The sequence below is a fragment of the Macrobrachium nipponense genome, chromosome 30 (assembly GCF_015104395.2).
Source record: "Macrobrachium nipponense isolate FS-2020 chromosome 30, ASM1510439v2, whole genome shotgun sequence".
Classification (NCBI taxonomy): Eukaryota; Metazoa; Arthropoda; class Malacostraca; order Decapoda; family Palaemonidae; genus Macrobrachium; species Macrobrachium nipponense.
In genome coordinates, this window is record NC_087218.1 from 45,813,846 (window position 1) to 45,831,158 (window position 17,313).

General features: G+C 41.5%; 2 protein-coding genes across 2 annotated transcripts in view; both read right to left on the reverse strand.

Annotated features, from left to right (window-relative positions):
- Window positions 1-210: 210 nt before the first annotated feature.
- On the reverse strand, window positions 211-1,971 carry LOC135202131 (uncharacterized). The gene is made up of 2 exons (XM_064231380.1): window positions 1,750-1,971; window positions 211-943 (listed from the first exon to the last, which is right to left on the reverse strand). The coding sequence occupies exons 1-2, from the start codon at window positions 1,941-1,943 to the stop codon at window positions 211-213; spliced, it is 927 nt and encodes a 308-aa protein (XP_064087450.1). The 5' UTR covers window positions 1,944-1,971.
- Window positions 1,972-2,925: 954 nt separating this feature from the next.
- The window catches only part of LOC135202132 (tigger transposable element-derived protein 1-like), a 40,832-nt gene continuing 26,444 nt past the window's right edge, over window positions 2,926-17,313 (reverse strand). Inside the window, exons 2-3 of the mRNA XM_064231382.1 lie at window positions 3,319-5,120; window positions 2,926-3,032 (exon numbers count right to left, since the gene is read on the reverse strand). Coding sequence (XP_064087452.1) covers window positions 2,926-3,032; window positions 3,319-5,120 — 1,909 coding nt within the window. The remainder of the gene's footprint in view (window positions 3,033-3,318; window positions 5,121-17,313) is intronic.

Sequence of the window (17,313 nt, forward strand, 5' to 3'; positions counted from 1 at the left end):
GCATATTAGTTTTGTTTCTTATCTTTGACGTCTGAATTAATTGCTGTCTGTCCCCCTGTACTCCTTCCCCCTCTTCGGCCACCTCTCTTGATACCTCGCCTGTAGGGATTGAACCTATTCCTGAACCCAAAGCTTCCCCTGAATCCTCTGTAAAAGTTAAATTTCCCTCTGGGGTAGCCTGATGCTTGACCAAAGTTGAACCTTCCACCTCTAGAGAAATGTCCCCTCCTCTAGGAAGGGGACCGCCTCGAAAGCATGAAGCAATAGCTTTCTTTGATCATCTGATAAGACCCATATATCATTAGTTTCAGCTTTAATAATAGCATCTCTGGTATCTAAATTGAGGTTCCTGGGTAAAGATCTACTTCTGAATGAGCGGATTAAACTTTTAATTAGATCAATGTGTTTCCTGAAAGGCCCAATTATCACTTTAGTAATAAAATCAATATTGTTAATCTTAGAGGGGTAAGCTAATTGCGCCAGAGCTGCATGCCCTTGAAAAGAAGATATAGCCATTTTAATGTTTTCAATATCAAAGTGAAATTTCTTCTTGAAATCTTCATTAAACAACCTGCCACTTGGCCAAAAGTTCAACTTTGGCAAATTTATCAATTTGAAAAGGTCTGCAAGTTCTTTATTATGATTACAAACAAAGAATTGATCATGAGAGTTCTTGTCTCCTTCACTTAATGTTAATGCAATTAGGGAGTCATTTAATTGTATTTTCCCATCTCTATGAATGGAGGGCACAGCATTAAAATTGTTAGATATATAAGTAGGAATAGGTTTGTTAAAGGTAAGCGGGTTAAATTCTTCATAGTCACTACTATCTTCATTATAAGTTGTAAATAATTCTTCATTTGCATTCTCAGGTAAATCTACTTTACGGCGAGGGCGCTTAGGAGGAGGAGTATTGTCATTCCTTTTTGCAGTCGAACCACTTCTGCAATAGGAGTGAAAACCTAGACTCAAATTTGATAATAAAAGTTTAACTGATGTCTATAATATGGCTCATGAATTTACAAATCAGGTTGAACAGCAGCAGACTTAGAAGGCTGAAGCCAGGCAATCGGGTTCTAGGCTCAAATGGCCTTCATCGGTTAATTCAGGTCAATCAGCATCCTCTCACTAATATCCCATACTTAAATTTATATAGCCCCTACAGTAATCATCTTATATTATTTATATAGCCGACCTGTCAGAAATTCTTAAGACGCAGTTCCTCATGGTAAGGGGTAAACCATTATATCGAAAGGAAACGAGTGTGATATAAAATTCTACCCATTAGCTGAGGAAGGCGCAATTATACCGCCTTTGACAGGAACCCCTCCAGTTAAAAGTCGATGATAGGATCTTGGTGGGATAGGCGGAAGGGAGCGGCTAATAGGTAGCCTAGATTGACGTAGTATGTTAAACTCAAAGTTAGAAAAAGTTAGGCTAGTTAGGCTACTCGGCTCTTTGGAACGTAAGGCAAAACTAGTTAACACCTCACCTTACAACATTAATTACCTTTGGCATATAAGTATCTAGCCCTTATAATGTTTAGGCTCACTTTACAACTAGTTTAGGATTATATGATAATGTACTTCGGTCTCCAAATTTATCCATTCTCAACTTTTACGATTATAACTACCCCACGGTCCGTTCCGGCTAATTGTTTACCTTTTACTGCCATGCTTGTGGCGTCATCAGTCTATATCCGCTGCTATCCAAAACGTTTTTATATAAAAACAGAATATTAAACCTTACCCTTTCTCCACTAGTTTCAATAATGTTTGATTCTGTAATAATAACAATTGAAGAATTTCACTATTGGAAGGTTCCTGGCTGGTTTCTTCCGTTTTGGGACATCTCTTCTTTTTGGGTTGTGCCGGTGGAATATTGTCATCATCACTAGTTTCGCTAAGATTATGCACATCTGATACTACGACTTTTTTGGACATTTTAATTGGTTGATTAAGTCGTTGTCCCTGGTAACAATAATTAGGGGAGGGTTGTAGTAATGGTGAGGTGTAACAGGTGTTGCCTGTGTCCTGTCAACTTCAAATATGGCGGTTTGGTTCCTGTCAACTTGCATGTCTCTGGTTGCTCCGCCCCGATGGGCATGGTTTGTGCTCGCTTACGGCTGTCTGGGGGAGGAGCCAGGGGTGTGTCATAGCAAAACCAGTGGGTCTGAAAGGCTGAAGCCTCTCTCTCTAGAACTGAAAATTGCCTCTGTAAGGTGTGCATTGGCACCAATACAGGCAGTCCCCGGGTTACGACGGTGTCGGCTTACGACGTTCCGAGGTTACGATGCTTGTCAATAGATGTTATTTCCAGGGTTACGAAGCATGTTCCAGGGTTACGACTCCTACAACGCTCATCTGGGAGATGAAATATGACACCATAAGTGCAAAATAATCAATATTTGAAGGTTTTTTGATGAAAAATGCCATAAGACTGCAGTTTACATAGTTTTCAATGCACCCAAAGCATTAATAGTAAGGTTTTCTTAGGATTTTTGACGATGTTCTGGCTTACGACGATTTTCGGCTTACGACGCGTCTCAAGAACAGAACCCCCCTCGTAACCCGGGGACCGCCTGTACTTGATTATCAGCACCAATAAGTGGAAATTGGTGAATATCAGTGTCAAAACTTGCTGATGTTCATTGCGAGACAAGCACTGTAAAACTGGATCGCTGATAACTAGGGACTGCCTACCAATCCATCCACTGATCATGGAGGTTGACAGAATCGTAAATCACCTCTCAATGATCCATGCAAGTTCGTGCGTGTGTACGGTAATTACTTAAATCTGGCCTTATTACTTACCTCACAAAATGTAACAGAGTTCAAAAGGGAAGACAAAGAAGCAGACACCATATTGCCAAATACAGACCAAAATCCAGACAACCCAACTGTTAACCCAGAAAAGAAACAAATTTTAGAGCACTTGTCTATACGCCTGGCCATATTCACCAACAAGAGAAGACTGATCATTAACCATTACATTCGCTGTCTTATCTCCACTCCCAAAGGGTGGGAAAGTAACTATGATAAGTGTTTACTCATTAATGAACACTTCAATTTTAACACTTGTTGAACCTGCGCCCAGTAGCCATAGATAAAGCTAATGATAAAGGGTAAGCTTTCCCAAAATCATGGAATATGCAATAAATACCATATAAAAATATTGATAAATATTATGGTACTTTTTATATAATTATTAAAACAATTTATAAAAATATACAAATATCTATAAATATTATGGTACTTTTTTATATAATTTATATAAAACCATTTATAAAAATGAAAAGAAACATGAGGAATTCCTTACCTGAGTTAGGAGAAAGGCTCAATTTTGGAATGGCAAATGGTGTTGGAAAGTGCTTTCTGATATAAGTTTGCCTCTTCTTGTTCTCCTCCTTCTCTAAAATCACCCTATAAAAAGTGAGCCCATCCATGACCTCTCCAAGTATCTTGGTGTACCTTTCCATGTCGGGGTCCACAGCCTCAAACAATGCCATTGCTTTCTCTATGTGGAAAAAAGCTTCTGACAAGCCCTTATCACTTAATGACAAGGGGTCTGGGACTGGTGCCTCTTCCTCCTCCTCGATCACCTGTTTCTCCAACTGGATGAGGTCCTCTTCAGATAATTCCTCTCCATGTGATTCCAGCAGTTCGTTGACATCTTCAGCATCTATCTCCAAATGCAGCTCCTTACTTATTCCAATAATCTTGTTGGTGACACTTTGAAGTTCGAGTGTCTTGAACTCCTCAAATCCTATAAAGTCATTCACAAACTGTGGACATAGTCTCTTCCAGGCCCCATTCATACTGGTCTGCTGTACCTCGTCCCAAGCACCTGCAATGTTCTTCACAGCTTCTAAAATGTTGTACGACTTCCAAAATTCCTTGAAAGTCAACTCCTTGTTTCTTCCAATGGCCTCGAAGGCATTGTTCATCATCCTTTGGAGGTAATAGGCCTTGAAGGAGGCCATGACACCCTGGTCCACTGGTTGCAAAATGGAAGCAGTATTTGGGGGAAAGTAAACTACCTTCACATTAGGATGCATGTAATCCAATTGTGAAGGGTGTCCAGGGGCATTATCCAACACAAGCAAAGCCTTAAAGGGCAGATTCTTCTGAATACAATATTCCTTCACTGTTGGCACAAAGTGATTTGTAAACCAGTCTTCAAAGATACAAAGTGTAACCCAAGCCTTCTGATTAGACTTCCAAATGACGGGGAGTTGACTTTTCAAAATTCCCTTGAATGCCCTTGGATTCTCAGCCAAATACACTAACAAAGGCTTAAGTTTTAAGTCACCACTAGCATTACCACCAAGAAGTAAAGTCAATCTTTCCCTACTGACTTTATGACCTGGTGCTGACTTCTCCTCCTTGGAGATGGACGTACGACTAGGCAAACGCTTCCAAAATAAGCCTGTCTCATCCACATTAAACACTTGCTGGGGTAAGTAACCCCCCTCCCTAATTATCTCAGCCAACCCAGTAGGAAAACTTTTAATAACTGCTTCCTCATCAGCACGAGCAGCTTCATCTGGCACCTTCAGATTGGGCAATTTAGCAAGAGTCTTGAAACGATTAAACAAATCTTTACTCACCACAAACTGTTCACTTGAACTCCCTTCCCCCCTTTCACTTTTTAATGCCTGATGTAACCTTCTAGCCTTCTCTTCAATGGCACCAAGGCTCACTGGAATACGCCGCTGGTTCTGGTCTTCGAGCCAGATCAACAATAATCTTTCTACCTCAAAAATGCACTGTTTCATTGCAATGGCCGCTGTCATAGGTGAAGCACGTTTGACCTTTTCAAGGATACGTTTCTTATTCTCTAGTATCCCACTGACTGTCGAACAAGGTATGCCCACTGCACGAGCGATATTCCTGTGGGATTCTCCCTTCTCTAAACGCATAAGTACTTCTAATTTCAAATCCAGTGGGATACTTTTTCTGTTTGATGCACTGCCATCAGCTGAATCAACCTTATGTTTTGGAGCCATACCTTCTCTATTGGATGGTTCCTCCATTGGTTCAATTGGCTCTTCCTTTATATAAATTTCCTCACTACTCAAATAACCATCATGGCCATTTCCAAGTTCTGCTTCTTTACCACTGCAAAGATGGGAAACAAATGTGTGAGGGAAATAAAACAAGCATGAAAACTCAAACTCTGATAAAAAACTAGATATCAAGATTCATGTTACGGACAGTTTAAAGATATCACAACATGTTAACAGATGAATTCGAACTTAGCATCACAACACCTCAGTTACTGATGCCATAGTAAATTAAAATAGGAAACAAAAATGTAAATTTGAAATTTCTCTCTCTCTCTCTCTCTCTCTCTCTCTCTCTCTCTCTCTCTCTCTCTCTCTCTCTCTCTCTCTCTCTCTCTCCATGATGATGCCCTATTCTCTATCTCTCTCTGCCTCAAGAGATAAGTGAACACACGATGTCTCCTCGGATGGACTAATAACTCATTGAGACATCCTAATCCTTGTAATGCCTTGTAACTCTCTCTCTCTGATAGAGGGAAATTTTTTATGCATATTTAGCATGTGTTTATTTGTTTTGCATGATGAATAAATGATTTACTAATTTTTTACACTCGGAGTGCTGTAACAAAAGGTGTAGGAAGAATAAAGTTCTTAACTACAAGGTTGAGAATATGACTACAAGGAGAATGGTTGGAGGCACGGGGTCTGAGCTGCGCTATAATAAAAAGTACTAAAGGAGAAAAAGTTGGCATTTCTTCAAAATGAAAAGTCACAATAATATATAACAAAGATAACACATACGAGACCACATATACATTAAAGGAGAAAAGCTCCAAGGCTTACTAAGGGGTAAAACGAGTTTACAAACTACGTAGTAGAAGTAAGCAAATATATATTCTCTTAGAGAGAGAGAGAGAGAGATGAGAGAGAGAGAGGAGAGAGAGAGAGAGAGAGAGGAGGGAGATGAGAGAGAGAGAGAGAGAGAGAGAGAGAGAGAGAGAGAGAGAGAGAGAGCTGGAAGTAGGAAACACAAACAGGGTATGTTACCTCGACGATGACACGCTCTGTTTGGAAGAGTTAGTAGCAACCAATATTACAGCAGGATACAAGCTTTACTAGTTGCTGATTGGCTTGTAACTCTGATGCTTTGTAAAGCAGTCTTCTCTTTTTTTATGACTGATTTTAGTTTAATGTTTACTGATACTGATTACATTGTGGGCACAAATTTCCGTGTCGAAAATGATGACAATGGTTGCGGGTCCACAATAATATTGCATGTGAGTATAAAGTCTTTAATGGATAATAAAAGCTTTCAAACCTTGTACTAGGTTCATCTTCAGTCAAGATGAACCTAGTACAAGGTTCGAAAGCTTTTATTATCTATTAAAAACTTTATAATCACATGCGATATTATTGTGGACCTGCAACCACTGATTACATTCTCATAACCTAGTTTTGTGAATTAATCTTTATTTACCTTTGTGTACGTATTGTTACTAGTGTATGAAATAATTTTAATGTGCATAAGTATTTTTGTTTTCTCTCTCTCTCTCTCTCTCTCTCTCTCTCTCTCTCTCTCTCTCTCTCTCTCTCTCTCTCTCTCTCTCTTAGGGGGTAACTTGATTAGTTTTCACACGTAGCTATGAACCATTATTTTTAAGGGTAATGTTAAAATGATTTTGAAATTATATTCAAGTGTTTTAGGATTATAGTTTAAGGAATATCTTTATTTGAACTATTAAAAAAGGCAGTGAACTTTTACAATATGCAGTTACGTATAAGCATTTTAGTTTACGGTATGCTGTACATACTCAGTTCACCCCACTCTCTCTCTCACTCTCATGACAAAAGTTATTGCCTGGAAAGGTTGGAGGTAGTCAATCATACAGCAGGGTACCAGTTTTCCTCGATGCTGAATAGTTTGAAATTGGCAGTTATACAGAATAAGCGTTAGACTTACGGCAGAAATTAACTTACATTGCAGCGCTGGAACAGATCCCCTGCTGTAGGTCAAGAAGGCACGGTATAAACCCAGTCCCAGCTATGATATCTATTCGTATTTATCAGGCCCAATAAATTTTATTTTTAAAAAAAGGCAAATTTTGAATTAACCCTTAAACTTCGCCGACTGGACGTATTAAACGTCAAGTCAAAATGTCTCCCGATATGCCGAATGGACGTACCATACGTCGACTCAAAACTTTTTTTTTTCAAAAATTCGCGGGGAAAAAATACTTATAGGCCTACCAGGCTGGAAACTTTTGAATCACGCGCCTTGGGGGATGCTGGGAGTTCACAGATCGAGGTGTTGTTTTGTTTACAATCGTCACGCAGGCGCGCAAGCGCAAATTTCTATCTTGCCGCACTAAAAGTTATCTGTGACACATCTCGGAAATTATTTGGTCCGCACTTTGACATAATTTTTGTACCATTTTAAATTGGCCGTTACATGGAGTATTATATATGAAAATGTGCACATTTTATGCTAGAATACAACAATAAAAATACCAAATCAGATTGTAGCTTTTATCAGTTTTGAGATATTTTCATAAATAAATAACGATAATTGCCAAAATTTCAACCTTTCTGGTCAACTTTGACTCCTCCGAAATGGTCAAAAAACGCAATTGTTAGCTAAAATTCTTATATTTTAGTAATATTCAATCATTTACCTTAATTTTGCAACTAATTGAAAGTCTCTAGCACAATATTTCGATTTATGGTGAATTTATGAAAAAACTTTTTCCTTACGTCCGCGCGGGTAACTCTTCCGAAAAAAATCATACATGCGATTGTGGTAATGTTTGCACCATTTTAAAATTAGCCGTTACATAAAGTTTTTATATATGGAAATGTGCGGCAATTTCATGCACCAATACAACTAAAAACAAGCCATGGTTGTAGCTTTTAATCAATTTTGAAATATTTTCATATAAAAAATGATGTGACAAATTTCAACCTTCGGTCAACTTTGACTCTACTGAAATGGTCGAAAAAACAAAAAAGCAAATGTAAGCTAAAACGCTTATATTCTAGTAAGATTCAAGCATTTACCTTTATTTTGCAACAAATTGGAAGTCTCTAGCACAATATTTCGATTTATGGTGAATTATGAAAAAAATAAAATTTTCTTTACATCCGCGCGGTAACTCTTCTGAAAAAATCATATAAGCGATTGTGGTAATGTTTGCATCATTTTAAATTAGCCGTTACATAAAGTTTTATATATGAAAATGTGCGCAATTTTATGTAGAATACAACAAAAAATAATTGAAGGTTGTAGCTTTTCTCATTTTTGAAATATTTGCATATAAATCACGATAAATAGAAAAAAAAAACCACATCGGTCAACTTTGACTCTACTGAAATGGTCGAAAAAATGCAATTGTAAGCTAAAACTCTTACAGTCTAGTAATATTCAGTCATTTATCTTCATCTTGAAACAAATTCGAAGTCTCTAGCACAATATTTAGATTTATGGTGAAACTAAAAAAAAAAACTTTCCTTCCCTCCGCGCGCAGATTCTCTGCCACAAATCTCCGAAATGCGTACGTCCCATTCTCGGAATATTTGCTCCATTTCATATTAGGGCATTTCATAAAGTTTTATATATGAAAATGTGCGCAATTTCATGTAGAATAATAAAACAAAAATATTTGAAGGTTGTAGCTTTTCTTATTTCCGAAAATAATTGCATATATATATATATAAAAAAAATCGACATTCGGTCAACTTTAACTCGTCAGATATGGTCGAAAACTGCAATTTGTAAGCTAATACTCTTACAGTATAGTAATATTCAATCATTTGTCTTAATTTTGAAAGAAATTGGAAGTCTCTAGGACAATATTTAGATTTATGGTGAATTTTTGAAAAAAAATATTTGTTTACGTCCGCACGTTACGAATTCATGCATTATTTTGTGATAATATTTCTCTGTGTTGCTTTATCTTTTTACAATGTGTTATATACCAAAATGATGCAATTTAGTGTACATTCAACGAAAAAAAGTAACTGTTATCTTTAACCGTTTGCGCACAGCGCGATTGAATACAATTTTTATTTATGATAATTTTTTTCATTTTTGATTGATTGATACTAAACTTCAGCCAATGACAAAAAAAGGAGCCAAAAATGAACTCTTTAATCTTGAAAACTAAGCACGCTGTGATTTTTGACAAAAAATATTTTTTCCGCTTCCGTGCTCACTCTGAAACACCTCCGGCACACGGGAGACATTTTTTTTTTTTTACTGCTTCGGCGTTTAAGGGTTAATATAATATTGTTATGATACAATAAAGTTTGTTCATACTTACCTGGCAGATATATATATAGCTGTATTCTCCGAAGTCCGACAGTTTCAAACTACTCCCGGTACACGCAGTGGTCGCCGCCAGGTGGTAGTACCCATTCCCGCCGCTGGGAGGCGGGCGTCAGGAACCATTCCCATTTTCTGTCAGATTTTCTAGTGCCACTGTCTCCTGAGGGGAGGTGGGTGGGCACTTTGATTATATATATCTGCCAGGTAAGTATGAACAAACTTTATTGTATCATAACAATATCATTTTGTTCATGAACCTTACCTGCCAGATATATATATAGCTGAATCCCACCTTTGGAGGAAGGGGGAGAACAGACTCGCAGTTTTGGGAAACAATTCCATTACATGATTGATATCTTGGTTCCTTACCTGTTAGCATAGCTGACTTCGTGAGTACCGTCACCCAAGTCTGCTTCTGCTTTACTAGAGACTCCAGCAAGGTAGTGACCTGCGATGACTGTTGAGTTCTAGAGGATCTGTCAATGGGGGCGTGACCACAAAGCAACTAGATCCTACATTATAGACCTCCAAATTTTGGGTAATGCATTCCTAGAGGTGCCAGCAAGGACGTGACCTGTGTAGCTGGTGCGCTCTAATGAACTGTCACTGGGAGTGTGACCACAATGTGACAGATCATATAGTGTTGATTAGACACCGAATGCTGTTAATGCTTCACTGGAGGTGCCAGCAAGGACGTGACCTATATAGCTGGTGCGCTCCAGATGATTTGTCAACGGGGACGTGACCACAATGTGACAAAAACATTTTACCCTACTATGAGGGCGAAGCAAAAACATTACCACCATGACCTAGACCTATCTGGTTAAACTTCGTATAACCAAGGCTAATGGAAGGAAGTCCGCCTAAGGCGGCCGACCAAAGACCACAATAAACTAAATACCTAAATAAACATAATAAAAAAAAAAAAAAATAAAATAAAAAGAAATAAAATTAAAAAGTCCAAACTAACATATTATTTCTAAATGATAGGAAGAGTGCTACTACTCTGTCCCCAATATAGTGTCTGCTGCAACATATGGGCCCAAAGAGTAACAGTTCTAGTATGTAGTCCTCACCTCCCGAAGGTAGTGAGAGGCAAACACTGAATTACTACCTACGCCAAAATGTGGCATTCAAGATTTCATTGAGTGCCATGTTCTTTTGGAAGGCTACGACGTAGAAATAGCCCTCACTTCATGCGCATTCACTTCAACATTTTCATATCACGTCTTGACAGGATGAATGCGCTTCCTTGATGGTGTTCCCTCAAGAAAAAAGCCAAAGCATTCTTTTTGACATTGGTAAATTTGGCTTCCTTACCGAACACCACAAGTTATCAGAAAAGACCTCTACAAATCCTTAGTCTTCTTTAAGTAGAATTTTAGAGCCCTGACAGGGCACAGAACTCTCTCTGGCTCGCGCCCAACGATTTCGGCCATCCCTTTAATTTCGAAGGACCTAGGCCAAGGGTTGGACGGATTTTCATTTTTTGCCAGGAACGTTGGGCTCAAGGAACAGACCGCGTTATAACCTTTAAAGCCCACGTATTTGCTAATCGCTTGCACCTCGCTGACTCTCTTCGCCGTCGCCAGAGCAATCAGGAAGATAGCTTTTCTAGTAACATCCTTCAGGGAAGCCGTATGCATAGGCTCGAATGGACTGGACATGAGGAACTTCAGAACTACATCCAAGTTCCAAGACGGCAACCTGGGTTGTTGAACCTTCGTTGTTTCAAAAGATCTCAAGAGATCGTGAAGGTCTCTGTTGTCCGCCAAGTCCAGGCCTCTGTGCCTAAAGACAACTGAAAGCACACTCCTATATCACTTGATTGTAGAGACTGCAAGTTTTAGAACCCTTCTCAGATATAAAAGGAAGTCAGCAATCTGGCTCACAGAGGTGGTGGTGGAGGAAATGCCGTCTTCTTGCACCAACTCCTGAAGACTGCCCACTTCGATTGGTTACACTGCGTGGATGAAGCTCTTCTTGCACTGGCGATAGCTTTCGCCATGACCTAGAAAAGCCTCTCACTCTGGACAACTTTTGGATAGTCTGAATGCAGTCAGACTCAGAGCGGAGAGGTTTCTGTGGTACCTCTCGAAGTGGGGCTGTCTGAGTAGATCTGTCCTTACTGGAAGCGTCCTTGGGAAGTCTACTGTGAACCAGTCTCTCGCCGGCCATAACGGGGCGATCAAAGTCATTCTCGTCCCTTCCGACGCCGCAAAATTTCTCATGACTTCCCCTAGGATCTTGAACGGGGGAAAGGCGTACAGGTCCATCCCCGTCCAGTCCCAGAGAAGTGCGTTATCGCCACTGACGCTGGGTGGGTCGAGTACTGGGGAAGCAGTACAGTGGAAGCCTCTCCGTTCTGGACGTCGCAAGATGTCCACTAGCGGACGTCCCCCATAAACCCCACAGCTCTTGGCATACCTCCTGATGCAGAGTCCACTCAGTTGGCAGAAGTTGACCTCGTCTGCTTAGGAGATCTGCCCGGACGTTCTCTACTCCTGCTATGAACCTTGTAAGGATCGTGACGTCCAGTGCCCTTGCCCACAGAAGATCTCCTTTGCCAGAGCAAAAAAGGGGACCGAGACTGTGTTCCTCCTGCTTCTTCAAGTACGCCAGAGCTGTGGTGTTGTCTGAGTTGACTTGGACTATTCGATGAGAGACTTTTTCTTGGAAAAAACTGGAGAGCTAAAAAGAAGGCTGCCATTTCCTTTAGGTTTATGTGCCAGGACAACCTGTTCCCCTCTCCAGGTGCCTGACACTTCTTCCCCCCTAATGTTGCTCCCCACCCGTGGTGGACGCGTCGGAGAACAACACTAGGTCGGGGCTCTGAAGCTGAGAGACACGCCCTCCGACAACTTCACTGGATCTAGCCACCATTTTAAGTGATGTTTTACCTCTCCTGAAATTTTTAAGATCATATCCAGATTCTTGTTTTCTTTCCAATTTTCCTTGAGAAAAAAATTTGTGTGGTGCAGGAGCAGTCTCCCAAGGAAACAAACTTCTCCAGCGAGGAAATGGTCCCCAGCAGGCTCATCCATTCCCTCACCGAGCACGAATCTTTCCTGAGGAAGGCTGACACTTTGTCTAAACATTGCTGCTGACGTCCCTGGGACGCAAAAGCTCAAAAAGCCACTGAATCCATCTGAATCCCCAGATACAGGATGGATTGGGTTGGAATCAGATGTGACTTTTCGAAATTCACCAGTAGTCCAGGGACTTCACCAACGATAAGGTTTGTTTGAAGATCTTCGGACACCGCGTTTGAGTGGAGGCACGAATGAGCCAGTCGTCCAGGTACATAGAGACTCTGATATTTGCAAGATGAAGCCACCTTGCCATGTTCTTAATTAAAGTCGTGAAGACCATAGGGGGCCGTGCTCAATCCGAAGCAAAGCGCCCTGAATTGATAAACTGTCCCTTTTAGGACAAACAAAGATACTTCATCGACTGTGGATAGATGGGGACGTGGAAATAAGCATCTTGAAGGTCTAATGAAAACCATCCAATCGTTTGGTCTTAAGGTCCCAACCCAGAACTGACTGAGGTGTCTCCATCTTGAATTTCTGCTTCTGTACGAACCGATTCAGACTGCTCACATCTAAGACTGGTCGCCAACCTCCGACTGTTTCGGCACCAGGAATATCCTGTTGTAGAAGCCTGGGATTCCAGGTCTACGACCTGTTCCACCGCTCTCTTTTCTAACATCTGCTCGAGCAGATCGAAAAGGATTTGTTGCTTCTCCTGATGGTAAATAGGGGATAAATCCTTGGGTGTCGTGCACAGTGGGGGAGGTTTCAAGAAAGGAATCTTGTACCCCCGCTTGATGACATTGAGCGACCAGCTGTCCGCCTTCCTCTCTATCCAAGCTTTTGAGAATAGTCGAAGCCTGGCTCCTACTGGTGGCTGAAGGATCTCTGGTTATTCATTTTTTCCTCTGATCTAGCCGAGAAACTCTGCTCTGAACGTGTACTTCCTTCGAGAAGATGTTCGAGGAAATCCACCTCGAAAGGGCTTCTTGTTCTTGAAAGGTTGCGTTCGTGCAACGTAGAAGAAACAACCGTACGTTTTGCCGACTGAGCTAGGAGGTCTTGGGTAGCCTTCTCTTGTAGACTGACAGCTAGATCTTTGACCATAGCCTGGGGAAAGAGATGGCTCGAAAGAGGCGCATACAACAATTCCGCCTTTTGAGAGATAGAGACCGCCTTTGCAGTAAAACCACCAATAGGCCGTCTCTTCTTCAAAATCGAAGTGCAGAAGTGCGAGGCCAACTCCTCCGAACCATCCCTGACGGCCTTGTCCATGCATGCAAGCACGCTGGACAGCTCCCTCCAGGCTAAGCGAATCAGGACTACGTGACGGTTATCCAAGACCCCTAAACATCAATCCAAAAAGTTGAAAACTTCTATCGTACGGAAGAGTCCCTTCATATGATGGTCCATTTCAGAAAGGGTCCAGGGCACTTTCGTCGTCGACAAAAGGGATCTCTTCGGTGCATCTACCAAGGTAGCGAAGTCACCTTGGGACGAAGAGGGGGCTCTAAAACCTGTCTCCTCCCCTGTCTCATACCAAAGACCTGCCTTGCCTGTCAGTCTTGAAGGGGGTAGGGCGAAGAAAGCGATCATGTTTCGGGCTTTTCTTGACTACATCCAATTTTGCATTTTCTTAAAAGCCCTTTTTGTTGATAATGAAGTAGCCATCTTCAACAATCCTGGAGTCTTGATAGCCTTCGACGATAGCAATTGTGAAGGAGGCGACTGCGGGCTTGGGCTAGGTTTAAACTCTCTTCAAAGGAGGTTCGAAGCAATTGAACCAAAACCTGGTAATCTGAAGATACTGTTGATGATTGTTCTTCAGTTAATTCCTCCGACAAGTTTCCTTCTTGAGATTCATTACTATCCTCCGAAATCTCGGCGAATGTCTGAAGAAACATTACGTGTGCCACCAGCTGCGCGCCATGCCTGGAGTCAAGCCGAGCGTCCAGTCCGAGCGTCCATGCCGAGCGTCCGGCTTGCCATCCAAGCCGAGCGCCCCACCGACGCCTGCGAGCGAGCGCAGCCGAGCGTCAGCCTGGCGCAAGTCGGGTCGCTGCGTTAACGTCGTGCTCTGCCAGACTTCGTGCACGAAATCTTGAAGGCGAGGTAACAGGAGGAGAAAGAGCAAGGCGATGAGAAGGAGAAGGAGACTGCCTGGATCTCTTGACTGGAGCTTATCATCCTTTCTCCTGTGACGTGACTTTTCCACTTTCTCTGCAACCAATAAGGCAATTTGATGTTGCAACTTCTCAATCTTCTTCGATTTAGGGCTGATCCTGTGAGAAGACGAGGGGCGAGGGAAGAAGCCCTCCTCCTTCTCACATGGACCGCCACAGGTATATCCTTAGCGCAACCAGGGCGCTCAAAAGCATTGTCGTCAAAAGACATCCTCTCCGGCGACGATCGCAACACAGAAGAAGAGAAAGGACGTGAAGCGTCCTTCTCCCTAAGACCAAAGATGACTGCCGCCTGTGCAACATCTTGCACCTATGCTCTCTTTGCGGTGGAGAGTCTTCGAATTGTTCTGGAGACGACCGCAAAACAGAAGGGGCTAACGGAAGTGCAGCGTCCTCCTCTGAGGAATCAAAGGCGGCGGCCGCCTGTGCGACATCTAGCGTCTTTGTCCTCTTCAAAGGGCGCGATCGCTTCCGAAAGCTCCAACCGCTGCGCGGGGAAGATGTTTCTGATGACGAAAAACACTCTTTCAAGATCCGTTTACGAACTTTGGAAGCATGGGAAGCGCCCCCAGGTCTTGCTGAAGGAACATCAGATCGGTTGTCTGACCCCCTTCCGCAACACTCGGAGCATTATCACTACACACACTGCACTATTAACACCTTCTAATCCTTGCACTTTGATTCCAGGCTACGCAAAGATTCAAGAATCATCGATAGGGTATTACCCTCCACAGACACTAATGTAGGGCCCGAAGGCATCCCAGGTTTAGGAGGGATAAATTCCACTGGATGTGTAACTGGCGTTACACTCCTCCTTACCCTATCTCTTTCTATTTTACACACATATGATTCATACGCCTTCCACGCAGAATCAGACATACTCTCACATTCATTGCAGCGATCATCAAACATACAAACATGTTTCCGGCAATTTGCGCACACTGTATGAGGGTCTACCGAAGATTTCGGTAGCCTCATCTTGCATTCTTCCACACAACATACTCTGGCGCTGGTCGAACTAGATCCAATCGACATCTTAAGTTTAAGGAAAAATCAAGCCAAATTCAAAACCAATCCACAATTAGCGTATGCCTAACCACCGATCCAAATCAAATAACCAAAAATCAATCGGGATACTCAAGTGACCAAAAGAGTTCCAAAATCCAATGACGGAGGTGCAGAAAACACTTGTTGGCTGCACCGGCGACAGAAAATATCTGACAGAAAAATGGGAATGGTTCCTGACGCCCGCCTCCCAGCGGCGGGGAAGGGGAATGGGTACTACACCTGGCCGACCACTGCGTGTGCCGGGAGTTTTGAAATTCTGTCGGACTTGGGAGAATACAGCTATATATATATCTGGCAGGTAAGGTTCATGAACAAAATGACTTTTTTTATGATAAAATAAGATTTTATTTATACTTACCAAGTAGTTACATAGCTATAGTTTCTAAAAACCATTGGCAGCTAGAATTTTTGAAATTTGCGGAAGCGCTAGTTTGTTTTGGTCAGGTGATACCCCCCGCCCACTATCGGGGGAGGGAGGAACCAACACCGTCCGAAAATCAGTTGTTTATGCCCTATTATCCATGTGAGGGGAGGAGGGCGGGCTTTGATCATGTAACTACTTGGTAAGTATACATAAAATCTTATTTTATCATAAAAAAGTCATTTTTATGTATGCAACTTACCAAGTAGTTACATAGCTGAATCCCACATTGTAGGAGGTGGGATCCATGGATATGCTCATAACTTTTTAAAATTTAATAAATACAAAATATATTTTTAGTGGTAGCATCCATGCAGATGCTTGTTGGTGTTCGTTACCTGTTAACCCTCTTACGCCGACTGGACGTATTTTACGTCAACATTTTTTGTCTCCCGTGTGCCGACTGGACGTATTTTATGTCGACTTAAGGATTTTGACGAAGGAAAAATCTATTTCTGGGTGCGTTGAGGCTCGTGTCGCCCTATGAAAGTAATCCTTAATATCATCTTTTCTAGGTAAAATATCCTAAAATTACCAGAGAAAAAAACAAAATTAAGAAAATGTCAGTAAGACTGACTCGCTCACTCTTAAAAAGAAGTGTCGGTATGATATAGGGCGAGTGTGGAACACTACCACGAGACAAACACCAATTAGAACTTCCCTATCAGAATCCCCCTAAGAAGAGAGAGCCGATACCAACGGGCGATGCAGCCTCTACTACTACACTAGAGGACGCCACGGACAGCAGCGACCCTAGCGGTCATCCTTAATTAAAAACATAAATACATCTTGTCCTGCAAGGGGGGGAAAACAAACCATAAAAAGGGATGGGTTTCATAGGGCGACACGAGCCAATCACCAGAAATAGATTTTCCTTCGTCAAAATCCCTTTTTCTGGGCTCAGCTCGTGTCGGCCTATGAAAGAGTACCAGAGAAACAGACAAGATGGAAAAAGGGAAAAATGAAAAAAAACATATTAAAAAAAAAAAAAACATTGGGGATGGATAATAAGTAAATCAACTACAAAGCAAATACAGATACAAAGAAGTACTTAAAAACTCCCCCCCCACCCCCCCCCCCCCCCAACAAACTTATTACAGTAATCAATAAACAGAACGTATTAGTAAACTTAAAGTTACTTAAAATGGTAGTAACAAAAATCATAAAATAAAATGCATGTAACAATAAGGAAAATGTTTGAAATTTACTTAAATTAGAAACATATAAGTACAATTATATACGATACCCATGTGCTCCTTACCCTAGCATAAAAAATTAAAAAA

Bases quoted from the DNA above. Each gene is read 5' to 3' on its own strand.
- LOC135202131 (XM_064231380.1), bottom strand. From the start codon at position 1,943: ATGTCCAAAAAAGTCGTAGTATCAGATGTGCATAATCTTAGCGAAACT. The intron at 944-1,749 runs GTAAGGTTTAAT...CTCCTATTGCAG, and splicing joins TTGAAACTAGTGGAGAAAGG to AAGTGGTTCGACTGCAAAAA.